Source organism: Sarcophilus harrisii, chromosome 3 (genome assembly GCF_902635505.1).
Source record: "Sarcophilus harrisii chromosome 3, mSarHar1.11, whole genome shotgun sequence".
Classification (NCBI taxonomy): domain Eukaryota; kingdom Metazoa; phylum Chordata; class Mammalia; order Dasyuromorphia; family Dasyuridae; genus Sarcophilus; species Sarcophilus harrisii.
The window spans coordinates 81,634,637-81,648,127 of NC_045428.1; the positions used below are offsets into that span (position 1 = coordinate 81,634,637).

Sequence of the window (13,491 nt, forward strand, 5' to 3'; positions counted from 1 at the left end):
TGTTCCTGGCAAATAAAAGCGTTACCACCCCCCACCCCCATGAGGAAAAAAATAACAAACCAACAAGACAAAATAGGACACTAATATGAAAAAATTCTGTTATCATGGGGAACTCAAGTTATTTATGATTTGAATAATTAATTAGTCCTAGGAAATTGCCTGAGACATGAAGAGGAGTGTTTAGTTCAGATCACAGAGTTAATAAATATCAGAAATAGAATTTAAATCCACATTTTCCTGACTCAAAGCTCTCCCTATTATTTCCCCTCTAAGACTGGAAAGATATACCCACATAAAGAGGATTGATGGATAGAATTATGATTTTGGAGTCCGAAAAACTTGAGTTTATATCCTATCTCAAAACCTTAGTAGTGTTGCTATCCTGCACAAATTTCTTGAGTTCTCTCAGTCTCAATTTCTTTATCTATAAAATAGTGGTCGTGGTAGTGGTAGAAGCAGCAGCAGTAGTAATTGTAATTTTGTTGTTATTGATATTTGTCCTTCCTCCTTGAAGAGGACCAGGACATCATGGAGGGGATGCCATGACATGCAAGTGAATTGGATTTAAGTGAGAGAAGGCTGGACAAGGCTACCTGCCACACTTTCCCCTCCAGAGCCTTCTGCACCCATTGGCAAGATATAGATCAAGACAATTGGAGATGACCCTGGATACAGTGGGAGACCTTGGCCTTTTAAGCTCAGGTCTACATCAGTCTGACTGAGGCTGCACCCATTCAGTGATTAAGGCTGGGTAGCAAATGAGGCAAAGAATTACTTTAACTAGTCTCCCCCCCCCCAACCTAAATCTATATAAATAAATGAATGAATCTAGAAGGGAAGAGCCTCAGGATTTCTGGTCATAACAGAAATGACTGTTATTTATATTCAATCTGAGTCAATGAGGACCCAAACAATGACCAGATGGGGCTTGACCTAGGATCTATTGGCCAACTAAAACCAGTAGTAGTAACAACACTTCACATGAGAATTAAAATGAGATAATAAAAGAAAAACACATTTCAAACTATAAAGTATAATGTGAATTTAGCTATTTTTATTATTCAGGATTGGAGAACTGTTTGGGGGGCTCCCTCTTAGAAAGAATGGAACATTTTGATTGACATTAGCACACAGAAATGACTCCACATAAAACCCCTGTGTGTATGTGTTAAGAGGAAGGAAAAACTGTTCAGAGAATAGCTTCTGAGGAAAAGCTTATATTTTACCAACAATCTCACTAATGAAGGAGGACCTTCTATCTCAAAGAACCCAGGAAGTAGTAAGGGGGTGTGAGATGGATGGGTAGGTAAATATACTCCTAATCAAAACTCTATTTTAAATGACAAAAAGGGAGGAAAAAAGGAAAAAAAAAGCTAATCAATTAAGCTCTTATAGTCAAAGGCAACCTTGGGTCAGCTGGAACATTCTTGAATCATTCATTCAGTTCTTCTAATTCTATGCCCCTAGAAAATGACAAATTAGAAAACCTTAGCAATGGAGCTATTAGAAAGAAACCATCATTTTTGGAGAGAACACTCAGAATCTTAGCCTAGGAATGAATTTTCAATAGAAATTATAAAAAAAAATTAGAAATGTAGTACCTATGAAATCAAAACTCCAGCCTGAATTGTCAATGTGAAGAATGAAAATACTTAATGGGAAGTTGAAACCCAAGATAAATGAAGAGATGATTGTCCTCAATGAATTCAAGTCATCAGTCTTAGATACATAACATCTTAGGGTACAGAAAGAAAATTAGGGTGCATGCCCTTAGCATGCACTTTAAAAAAATTGTTTGACAGCATGGACATTAACAGAAAATGAGTGGGCTGGATTCAATGGCTGCTAAGTTTCTTTCAAGCTCTAAATCCACGATTTTATGATTTAATAATAACCCTCAAGAAAAATTTTAATGGATTATATACTAGAGGGTTTTCTTCCATTTGGTTCAACATTTTTATTAATAATTTGGATAAGATCATAGGTGATCTATTTTTCTAAGGGCATCCAGGTGGTATAGTAGAGTGCTGGATTGTAAGTCAGGAAGACTCATCTTCCTGAGTTCAATCTGACTTCAAACATTTACTAGTTGTGTGACCCTGTGCAAGTCACTATTTGCCTCAGTTTCCTTTTCTATAAAATGAGCTAGAGAGAGAAATGGCAAATCCCTCTGGTATCTTTGCTAAGAAAATCCCAAATGGGGTAACAAAGAATCTGACATGACTGAAAAAAAATCAAACCAAAAAAATTTTCTAATTTGCAAATACGATGAAGCTAGAAGAGATAGCTAATACATTAGATGATAGAATTTGGATGCAAATGTTTTTGCCAGGTTAGTGTGATGGGTCAAATTACATACAATGAAATTTAATACATGAAAGATTCCTTACTTGGTTTAAAAAGAAAAACACCAGTACAAATACACTTTGGGACAATGAGAACAAATTATCGATAGTTTTATGTGGAAAAGATTGAGGGTTTTTATGGATTTCAAATTAAATATAAATCAAATAAGAAGAATCACAAGATTTCACAGCTGAAAAAACCTTCAGTGGCTATCTTAGGCAACTAAGTGGTACAGAGTACTGGGCCTGGAATCAGAAGGAACTGATTCAAATCTGGCCTTAAACATTTATATGAGTGATTCTGGGCCAAGTTATTTCATGTCTGTTTATCTTAGTTTTTTCAACTATAAAATGGGGATAACATCTACCTCCTAGGGTTGCTGTGAGATTCTTCTTTGAATACTCCATGCTACCATTTGTAGGTTGGCTTAAACTTGTTTAGTGGCTCAAACTTTGTCCTTTCCCCTTTGACCATCAGTAGAAAGGATGTTTTGGTTAAATGACTGCTTTTAATCTCCCAAGTTACTATTCTACTTACTACTGATACGGCAGGTAACTAGAATCATATTCACTTTCCAGCTTTTATACCAACTGGGTATTGTTGATGATGGTTAAGACCTGTTTAATTAGTGGGAAACTGTTATAAAAACTGCAGAATAAAGTGGTATTTATAGTCACTTCATGGTATACACCAGACAGAAGAAGATTCAGAAGCTGTTGTCAAGCCACACACATTCATAGAATATACAATCGGACTTTTAAATAAAATGTCATTCAAAGGAAACAGTCACTAACTATGAACCCCTGGAATCCCTAGATCAAAAGTAGCTATTTCAATAGCAGGAAAATACATTTCCCCCAAATGTGATGATGATAGAAAACAATTGGATGTTTCAGCTGAAAGGAACTTTATTCATTCATTTATTAGAAGGAACTTTAGAAATCATCTAGTCGAGAAACTAAGGTTCAGAGGGAAGTAACTTGCTCTAGTTCAAAGCTAGACAAAGGAGCTTGATCTAGAATACTAATCTCCTGACTCCTTTTGCTTGAAAGGCTATGACATCAACCTCCTAGATCCCATTCTTTATCTCCATCATCAACACTCGTGATGACCATATTTATACAAACATATCCCAATATGTTTTGGCCATCTGACATCCTCTACCGTCTGCCTTCATTTTTTTTTTCTTCTTTGCATAATGTTTTGCAAAATAGCTCTAACCCCTAAATCAGCCATCCTCTCCCAACAAGCTAACATGCCAGAAGGGTTTTTGGAAATTGCTTTGCATATCTGTCAGGAGCCAGATGATTCACGCTGGTGAACCGACGCACATAACATGAATACCTGACCCGCTTACCAATTAGCCACCTCTGATTCGAGAGGTTGGCTGGAAAGAAAAGAAGGGCAGTGTTTAGTTTGGGCAAATACCAAAGGGGCGTTATCATTCTCATCAAGGAATCAACCATGTACATTAGACCTCCTCCCCCTCCTCCTCCTCCAAGAGGAGCCTGGAACTTCTCTCCCAAGATTCTCCAGCGTGAGTAAACTTGTTATGCAAACATTAGCTTATTGTACTGAACTACAGAAGCAGTACTGTGTCAGCGAGAGGGGGAAAACTGCTGACTTTGGTCTGATTTTAATGATGTCTCTCTATCGCTGGGAAGTTTTAGGAGCTACAGGCAAAATTTTTCCCTTTGAAAAAAATGACTGACCTGGAATGTGTCAGCTTACCTTCACCTGATGCAAAGTCAAGCTGAAGAGGGAGGTCCATGCTTTGGCCAGAACCCAAGAAAGGCTGGCAAACAATATCTTCAGCAGGCCCCATCAAGATGTTTCCAAGTGCTGGGTCCTGTGAACTCCCTTGAAAATAAACACAAGGCATTAGTCCAGAGGCTTTAACTAAAAAACCTCTTTTTGTGTCTTGGGCCCCTTTGGCAGCCTGTGAAATCTATGGACCCCTTTCTCAAAATAATGCTCTTAAGTGTGTAAAATAAAATACATAAAATTACAAAAGGAACGAATTGAAATACAGTCATCAAAATAATTTTTTTAAAGAACAACCAAGTTGATAGGGTTCGAGTTGAAACTCAACTAAAATGTCTGAAGAAATCTCTGAATTAGCAGGATTAGCAACACCTGAAGGAGTGAAAGGTCAAGAGACCATCCCATTCACAAAAAAATAAAAAAAAAACCTATGTTTTGTAGCCTTACAGGCAGTTGCACAAATACATTTGTATGTTTTTGGGTGCTGACAAGAGCCAACTGCAGATCAAGGTGATAACTTCAAGCCATGGATTTGGGGGAAATGCTACCTAGTGACTCAGGGAGACACTGGATAGAAGGAGGAGAAGATGGTATATTTACCAGCTAGTGTTTTAAAAAAAAGATTTCAGAGGCAGTCGTATAAAAATTCCCTGACTGTCACTGAAGCAAATGTTGGCAAAACTGGGACTGGCTGCCTAGCAACAGGGCCCCCTCTTTCCTTTCCTACAAACAGCCCCCTCGGGCTGCACACTGCCCTTTTTATCACATCTCCTTTTATTTTCTCTCTTCTTCCACACTGTCCTTGACTTTTATTTTAACCAAGATTTTACCTGTATAACTATATTGAAAGGTAGATGGGATAAGCACATGGTATGATTACCTCAAGGTCCCAGAACTTAATAATAATTGGCACATATAGTACTATTAGATTTACAAATGACTTTACATCTGATCTTTAAAACAAGGTCGCCAAAAGGGTACTATGAGTTTTTTTGGTGGAGAATGAGGTTCAGGACTAAATGACTTCTTTATGATCATTTAGACAGTACATGTTAGAGGTGGGATTTAAACCCATCTTTTCCCTGAGTCCTACTCTAGCACCTTTGCACTGTTTTATATTGCTTCTCTATAGAAAGACCTTAATGTTGGTATAGGTATCCTCAGGGGCACCTAAAATTTGTTCTATATCAACATCATCATCAAGAATAGTCATTATACTTTGGGTCAGATGATGTTCTCTAATGTCTCTTTGACTTAAGCCAACTCTATAATGTGCTCAACTGATGGAGAAATTAAGAAGGTTCTACCTGATCTGAAGGATAAAGACATCCATTTTTCCATTCAGACAAAAAGTCAACAAATGATCAATAAACAAAGCTATGTAGTTCTGGCATCATTGACATAGAGTTTTGGGGTCATACTTTTTCTGCAAGAGTGGCTTTCAAATTCAGAAATTCTTAGATCTGCCCAGAGCTAAAATGTGCCTGGGAGAAATATCTCACTTCTTTCTGGACCACTCTAACACTCACTATGTTTGTTGGGCTCATTTTCACCCAGAAGGCCCATGATAACTTTGGGTGGTGTGTGCTGGGTAAACAGGGTAGCTAATGCTTCTCCATTAGCACAATGAGGCTATGTCATCACATTGCCCTTGCCAGGGATGAGGAAAACCCAAATGGCTTGGCAGTGCATGTTGGTGCAACGAAACCTTCAAACATGTACTGACTCTTTAGGAATGAAGCTGCGGGGTGAACGCTAACCCCACTGACATTCCCAAAGTTGATGCTGATTTTCCTTGTCAGTGTAGTGACCATCAGAAATCTCATAGCACTGCCCAGGTATACTACTTTGGATCCGGTAAATAACAAGCACATATCAAGCAAGATGGAGTGGTTAGGTACCTGTGAAATCTTCCAGAAGGTCACTATCATCATCCATCAAGTCTTTGGGACTTCTGGAACCAGATGTTTTCTGCTGAATCTTGCTACTCTTCGTCCCTATATTTCTTATTTCTTGAGTAATTCCATGTGGGTGAGAAAAATCAGTACCTGGAAGAAGCAAACAGAGTGAAACAAATGAGAAAAAAACACATTTATTAGTAAGAAGGTCATGAAAAAGTATGAATGATGGCTATTGGTGATCATTGTGGGTTAGCTCCAATCATTCCTAATTCTGTTCTTCTTTTGCTTTGCAAAGGGGACAATAGGCAAGTGCTTTATGTGATTGGGTGAAATAGAATTGGTCAAGCATTATATCCACAACATATAGGAAGACGGTAGACTTAGAATGGGACTCCAGAAGTCATACAGTATATCTTCTTCATTTTCCAATTGAGGACCTGAGGTCTCATGTTAATCAGCTAACAGATTTACTATGATCGTACTGGTTCTAAATTCAAGAGAAGAGTTGAATAGAGATCCACTGGTCCCAAATCCTGAGCTCCAGAGGATTCTCAGATGAACCTTCCAGTCCAATCCAAATCTAAACAAGGACATTCTCTGCCACATGCTAAAGAAATGGTCATTTAGTCTTTGCTTTAAGATCTCTGTTGAGGAAGAATTTTTGCCTGAGGCAGCCTGTTTTACTTGGATATAAGTTTCACCCTTAGGAAACTTTTCCTGACATCAAGCCTAAAGCTGACTCTTAGAAAACCCCACTCATTATTCTTAATCAATTCTTAAAGCGAATAAGTTTAACATTTCGACAATGCCTACTATGTGCCAGGCACTGTGCCAACCACTTTACAAGTATTGGCTCATTTGGTCTTTCCAACAACCCTGGGAAATAGTGCAATTATCATCTCCATTTTCCAGAGGAGGAAACTGAGGCACATAGGCAGATTTAAACTCAGTTCTTTGTCAGCAGGCCTAGGAGTCCTATTTACTACATCATGCAGTGGTCCCCTTTTCAGGTGACAGCTTTTCAAATACTTGGAAGACATTTTATTCCCAAGTCTTCTCTAGGCTAAATGTTCCCTGGGTATAGTCCACATATGACATGAATTTGAGAACTTCCACCCAACAGATTTCTCTCCTTTGGATGTCTTTATGGTGCTCAGAAATGAACACAAAACTCAAAATGAACATTATACATTAGATGAGGTTTAAACAGAGCAAAATGTAACAGAATTGTTGTAGAGGGCCAGAACTCTGGAGAAGTATACTTGAAACAAAGATGCTTATGACAAGGTGTTAACTCAGTGTGATTGATGAGATGATGGTTCTCTAGTTCACATATACTTAGTACTTAGCATGGTGATGTAATGGTTCTCTAGTTCACACATACTCAGCATGCTGTAATGATGTAATTGTAATGGGAAAATCACATTACATTACTATTTGTATTTAATTAGGTATTTAAGGGCTGAGAGATCTGGGGACAGAAACAGTCAGTCAGAGTGAACAGACTGTGAAGGAGACAATAAAGACTTTAGACTATTCCTGACAATCCTCATGGTGACTATCCTACTGAGACCAAGGCCTGGTCCGGAGGACCCCTAGAAAGCTAGCCTGGATATTACAAATTGTAATCTCTTGGCATTAGATTTTATCCTTTCTCAATGAAGCCTAAGATTTTCTAGCTACCATCTCACACTTTTAACTTATCTTGAACTAAGGTTATAAGTTTATAAAACTTTTAGATCTTTTTCAGCTGAATTTTTGTCCTAATCATGACACTCTAATCTTGTTCCTATGAAGTTTAATTAAGTTTAATTCTGGGAGATGGAGATCAGTTTAGGAACCAAGCTGACTTAAGTTTAAATCGAGCAGGGCTGAGTACTCTTATCTAAAAGTGCAGCAGAAAGAGAATTCTGGTCTTGGCACAAGGACTCTATTTAGAAGCTGAAGAAATTAGTAGTAAATACAATATACAGAATGCTATAGTAGATCCAGAGATATCTCCAAAATCCAACCTATGAGGAGATAGCTGTTAGAAACTCAAAAGAAAAATGGATTTCCCGTAAAGACTACATGAAGAAATGAAACAAGAGATGAAAACATGAAATAAATATGATAGAGGAGAAAACTGGAAGAAAAACTTAAATAGCTTAGAAGAAAAAGTAGAAAACCATATTCAAGAAATGGACTTCCTGAAAATGAGAATAGACCAAACAATAATCAATGACTTTGTGAAACAGCAAAAAAATAGAACATAATAAAAGAAGATTGAAAAACAGAAGAAAATGCCAGTTATTTGAAATAAAAAAAAACTGATTGATGAAGCAAGTTAGGGAGAGAGAATTTAAGAATCAGTAGATTCCCTGAAAACCATAACTAAAGACAGTCTGTACACTAAATTCAAGAAATCATAAAAGAAAACCTCCCAGAGAGCTAGATAGTATCTATTAATCACTTCTTGAAAGAAACCCTCAAAAGAAAATATTGAAGGACTGTAATAGTCAAAATTTCATGCTTCTACATCAAAAGAAAAAAAAAAACCGTACTTGAAGATTTCAGAAAGCAGTAGTACCAGGGAATTAGTGTCAAGATCACACAAGACCTAGTAGTACCTGCCATAAACGAGAGAAAATCATGGAGTATAATATTTCAAAAAGCAAAAGATATTGGCTTACAATCAGGAATACTTACTCTGCAAAGATGATCATAATTGTATAGGAAAAATATGGATTTTTAATAGATTAGAGAATTTTAAAACATTCCCAATGAAAACACCAGGACTAGTTGGGAACCTTGAATTACAAACACAAGAATACAAAGAAAGCAAGAAAGGTAAATTTATTTGAACATTTGGAAGGGATGACATTATAAGTGATAACATTATGACATAATAGTGGGAAAAGAAACAAGTGTCCCTTCGAAACCTTGGTATCCTCAAAAGATATTGAAGGCGTTAACTAAAATAATAGAGGACTTGAGTTGGATTACTTTTTGTTCTGAGCATTTTAAGAAGTAAAAGAAATATACTGTTACAGAAAGGAGAACAAAATAGCATGCAACTTGCTCTTTTTCATACTTGAGATATATAAGAATATACAAACATTTAAGAAGGGGTAGGGAGAATGGTCACTGGCAAAGACATTGAAGCGCTGGCAAATGACACTGACCACAACAGAATGGGGGTTTGATTAGATAGTATTAGAAAGATACTCCCAGAATACTCCTGGAACTCTGAGGAGAAGTATAGACAGCAAAATTCTAGGGATCTGACTTGTTAGTGTTATGAGAATAAGGCCAGAGTATACATAAAGACCATACTTATGTAAGGCATTGTTCAAATAATTTTGAATCTTCCTAAATAGACTGTTATGTAGCCCATTTCTCTTCATCTTGGATGAGAGACTTTGTCAAATATAGGTAAATATATATTTATAGTATTACTCTATTGTACCAATCTAGAGACGTTATCAAAAAAGGAAATAAAGTTAGTTGAACTGAATGACTAGGTAAAAAAAAGCCATTCTCTGCCTCATTTCTTACCTAGTCTTAATCACTAGGTTAATAGCTGGGTGATATAAGGTATCAACATTAAACCTGCAGTTATAAAGGACTGAGCTGATACCCTGCTTCAGATATTTACTTAATTGTGTGACCTAGAGCAAATCAACCCCACTTTTCTCACATGTAAAATGGGGATAATAATTTATGTCCCTATAATTTATGGAGTTTTTATAACATGTATGTATAATTTTGCAAATCTTAAACTGTTTTGTAAATCTTAGCCAGTATTATTGACACTCTTTTTAATCATACAGTTCTGTGTTTCTGTAAATGCTCAATTACTTGCTTTTGCTTCTATATTTTATACCACTCTTTTAAAAATCTACAATTGTTGGTGAGTTCTCAAGAGTATCAATGTCCATTTTTTAGACAATTCCTCCTTTTCCTTTTTATTGGAATGATTTCTTCTTCTTCTTTTTTTTTTTTTTTTTGTATCTTCCTAATTTTGTTGAGAGCCTTTCCTTCTTCCTAAAGTGACTTCCCTTGCACAAAGTCAGGATGACCTTGAGTCTATCCTATCCTTTTTATTTCTGAACCCTTTGAAATTTCTCCTCAATTCTAAATTGTATGTCAAATGTGACCATATGTCTTCTTTTTCCCCACAAATTCTTTTTTTATTAAAGCTTTTTAATTTTCAAAACATATGCATGGATAATTTTTCAACATTAACCCTTGCAAAACCTTGCACAAGTTCTGATTCCAAGGCTGGTACTCCTTCTACCTTATTAGTTACCTCCTTGCCTCTTCCTCTTTTGAAGGATAAAATTATCATTCAGGTAAAGCAAGAAATAGCTGCTCTGCTTTTGACCAAAAAGACATTCCAGTAGATGTCTGAATAACTGAAGTTTCCTATCTCTGTCCTACTATACTTTTTCTTAGGCTTGTGATCCATTCCCCAAACCCTCATATATTTCTTCTTTCTGAATATAATCCAATAGTCTATCATGTTCTCTGATGATAATCTCTTCTATTTCCATCTAGTTTCTCCCCACCATGTTTTGTCATTCTGGTTTCTGGATTTCCTCAAATCAGCATATCTTAATTTACAATGATCCTCTGCCCACCCTGTATCTCTTCTGATTCTTTTTAAGATGAAATTTATTAGGTGGCTGCTATATGCACAGCACTGCTCGAGGTGCTGGAGAAAAGAAACATTTTTTAAGAAAGTTAGATTTTATTTTCTGATCTACATTCTTTCCTTTCTGCTTCTCCCTCCCTAACTGAGAACACAAGAAAAAAAACCCTATTATGAACATGTATAGTCAAGAAAAAAAGATTCCAAAATTGGCCATCTCTTTCTTTCTACCTATCTACACACACTATATATAAAATAATAATAACTATTAGACTGTAAGCTCTATGAAGGCATATTTTTTGCCTATTTTCATATCCACAGTGCTGAGCACAATGCCTGGCACATAGTAGGTGCTTAATAAATATTTACTAATTGATTGTGTTCACATTTATATGCTATGTTCTTAGATTTATTATCATATGGTCCAATTTTAGGAATGATTGGTTAAAAGGTCTGTTTTCTATCTAGGTGCCACAGTGTTTAAAATTCTACTTTAAAAAAATTCTCGGTTGCTCTCTTGGCCACATTTACTTTAATAAGTTCATTGTCAGTATTTGTATCCATTATTGTATTTATAGCCAATGTACCTAGTATATTATTGTTTAATTGTTTTGGTAATGTCCAACTCTTTGTGATCCCATTTGGGGTTTTCTTGGGAAAGATATTGGAGTAATTTGCTATTTCCTTCTCCAGGTTATTTTACAGATGAGAAAACTGAGGCAAACAAAGTTAAGGGACTTATTCTGGATTATACAGCTAGTAAATATCTGAGGTCAAATTCGCACTCAGGTCTTTTTGATTCCAGCCATGGTGCCCCCTAGTTACTCAACCTAGCATATACTAGGTGCTTAATAAATACTTATTGATTGTTTGATTCAACCAGTTAAATGAGAATGGGAGGGGAGATGGAGGAAGGTGCATACTGGATTGGAAATAAAAAAAGACCTGGGTTCTAGTCCTAGTTCTACAACTAATTAGCTATATAACTTTGAGTAAGTCATTTAACCTTTTCATTTTTTTCTGGATCCTCATTGGAAAAAGGAAAGAAATAGACTGGATTTTCTCAAAAGTCCCTTCCATATCTACATTACAGAGTCACAGATTATCAGAACAGAGCAGTCCAATCCATCCTTCTATACAAGATTGTCCTCAACCCCAAGCATAGCTATCCAGCCTTTGAGGCAGGTAAGAGGGATAGGAGTTAAAGGGCTGGACTAAGAATTAGAGGAATCTTAACTAAGTTCAAATCCTATCTTCAACACTTTCTTAGCTGTGTAACCACTTTCAGCCTCAGTTTTCTCATCTTTGAAATAGGAATAATCATCATAATAATTATGATCATAATGTTATCATCTTCATTTTGTTATGAGAATCAAATAAGATAATATTTGTGAAGTGCTCTACAAAGAGTTTGGCATATAGTAAGCACTTAATAGATGCCTAATAGTAGGCACTCCATAAATGCTTTTTTCCTTTCTTTCCTTTGCTTGAGACATTTAAGGATAGGAAATCTCCTTCCTCCCAAGGCAACCTGTTTTTCCCCCTTTCTTAAGCTCAAATTTGTCTCTTTCAATTCCATTGCTCCTACTTAAAGGCTTCTGGCCAAATCACGATCTATGATCCATTCTTAGCCATAAATAACCTTTAATTTCTAATAACAAATTATTATCAGAAGGTTGATCATAGCGTCATAGATAAAAAGCTCTTGAAATCACTGAATTCATCCTCTTTCTTTTACAGAGAGGAAACACAGAGATTCCATGACTTGCTCATGGTCACACAGTCAGTACAATCTGAGGTATCAAATCCAGTGTTTAATCATCTACTCACAGTGATGGTCTAGGAATCAAATTTGCTCAAGCTATCTTGATCTAAATAAACTGACCTCTCCTTTAGATGAGAGAATTTTTCCTATCTTTTTCCTTCCAGAACAAGTTGTCTAAAGTATAATGGAGGGAGGGAGAAGGAGTCTGAAATCAATGGTGAGTTCCCACCTGCGTCCCTTGGGAGTTGCACAGTCCCTGGTTGCTGAGAATAACAGGCTTGCTTCAGAGACTGTCTTGGAAAAGATCTTCCTTCTGCATCAGCCTCGGGACTGCATTCAGTGTTCCAAGATTCTATAAAGTGAAAACAGAGTAAAATGAAAAAAGGAACCTTATGGAGTGGCCATTTACTAGCCATTCCTGATCCTAAAATTAAGGTTCTATTTTCCTCTTTGGAGGATGTGTCTCTCATTGCTTTTCTTGATCTTTTGTAGGGATGGGCCACACTCAACACGCATATCATAGCCTATTAGAAGTTCTCCCGTCCAATCCCTTCATTTTAGAGAGGAGTACATCAAGATACAGAGTATACCATGGAAGTGACTATCTTAAAGTCACTTAGTAGCAGAGCAAAGATAAGAACTAAGACCATTCATCTCTCAGTCCAGAGGGATTTCTACTATACTAGGTTGACTATGACATTTAAGACATTAGTTTAGAGCCATGAAATGGGATAGTCTGGCTAGCTTCTTGACTTACCTGTCAGGGTAGTCATTAGAAAGAACATGGAAAAGAGAAAATCTTTATTGCTTCTCATCTCTGAAAATACTCCTGATTTTCCTTCATGGTTCTCCATAATTGGAAAATCATTTCCTCCCACTGAGGATTTTTCTTAGTTTTAAAGATATCTTATTGTGGCTATCCCTAAGATTATAAACTCATTCTCTCTCTGTCTTTATGTGTATATGTTTCTAACTTTTTTTCTATCTCTGTCTTCTTCCCTTACTTTCTCCTTGTTCTTTTCCCCCTTTCTTTCCTCTCTCCCCTTCATCTCTTTTTCTTCTTTCTTCCCTGAAAAGAAAAT

General features: G+C 36.5%; 1 protein-coding gene across 5 annotated transcripts in view; it reads right to left on the reverse strand.

The window, feature by feature from the left end:
* The window catches only part of KIAA2012 (KIAA2012 ortholog), a 152,808-nt gene that overhangs the window by 97,897 nt on the left and 41,420 nt on the right, over window positions 1-13,491 (reverse strand). For all 5 annotated transcript variants that reach the window (XM_031958315.1, XM_031958316.1, XM_031958317.1 and 2 more), the window contains 3 exons: window positions 12,639-12,761; window positions 6,012-6,158; window positions 4,078-4,206 (listed from right to left, as the gene is read on the reverse strand). In XM_031958315.1, coding sequence (XP_031814175.1) covers window positions 4,078-4,206; window positions 6,012-6,158; window positions 12,639-12,761 — 399 coding nt within the window. The remainder of the gene's footprint in view (window positions 1-4,077; window positions 4,207-6,011; window positions 6,159-12,638; window positions 12,762-13,491) is intronic.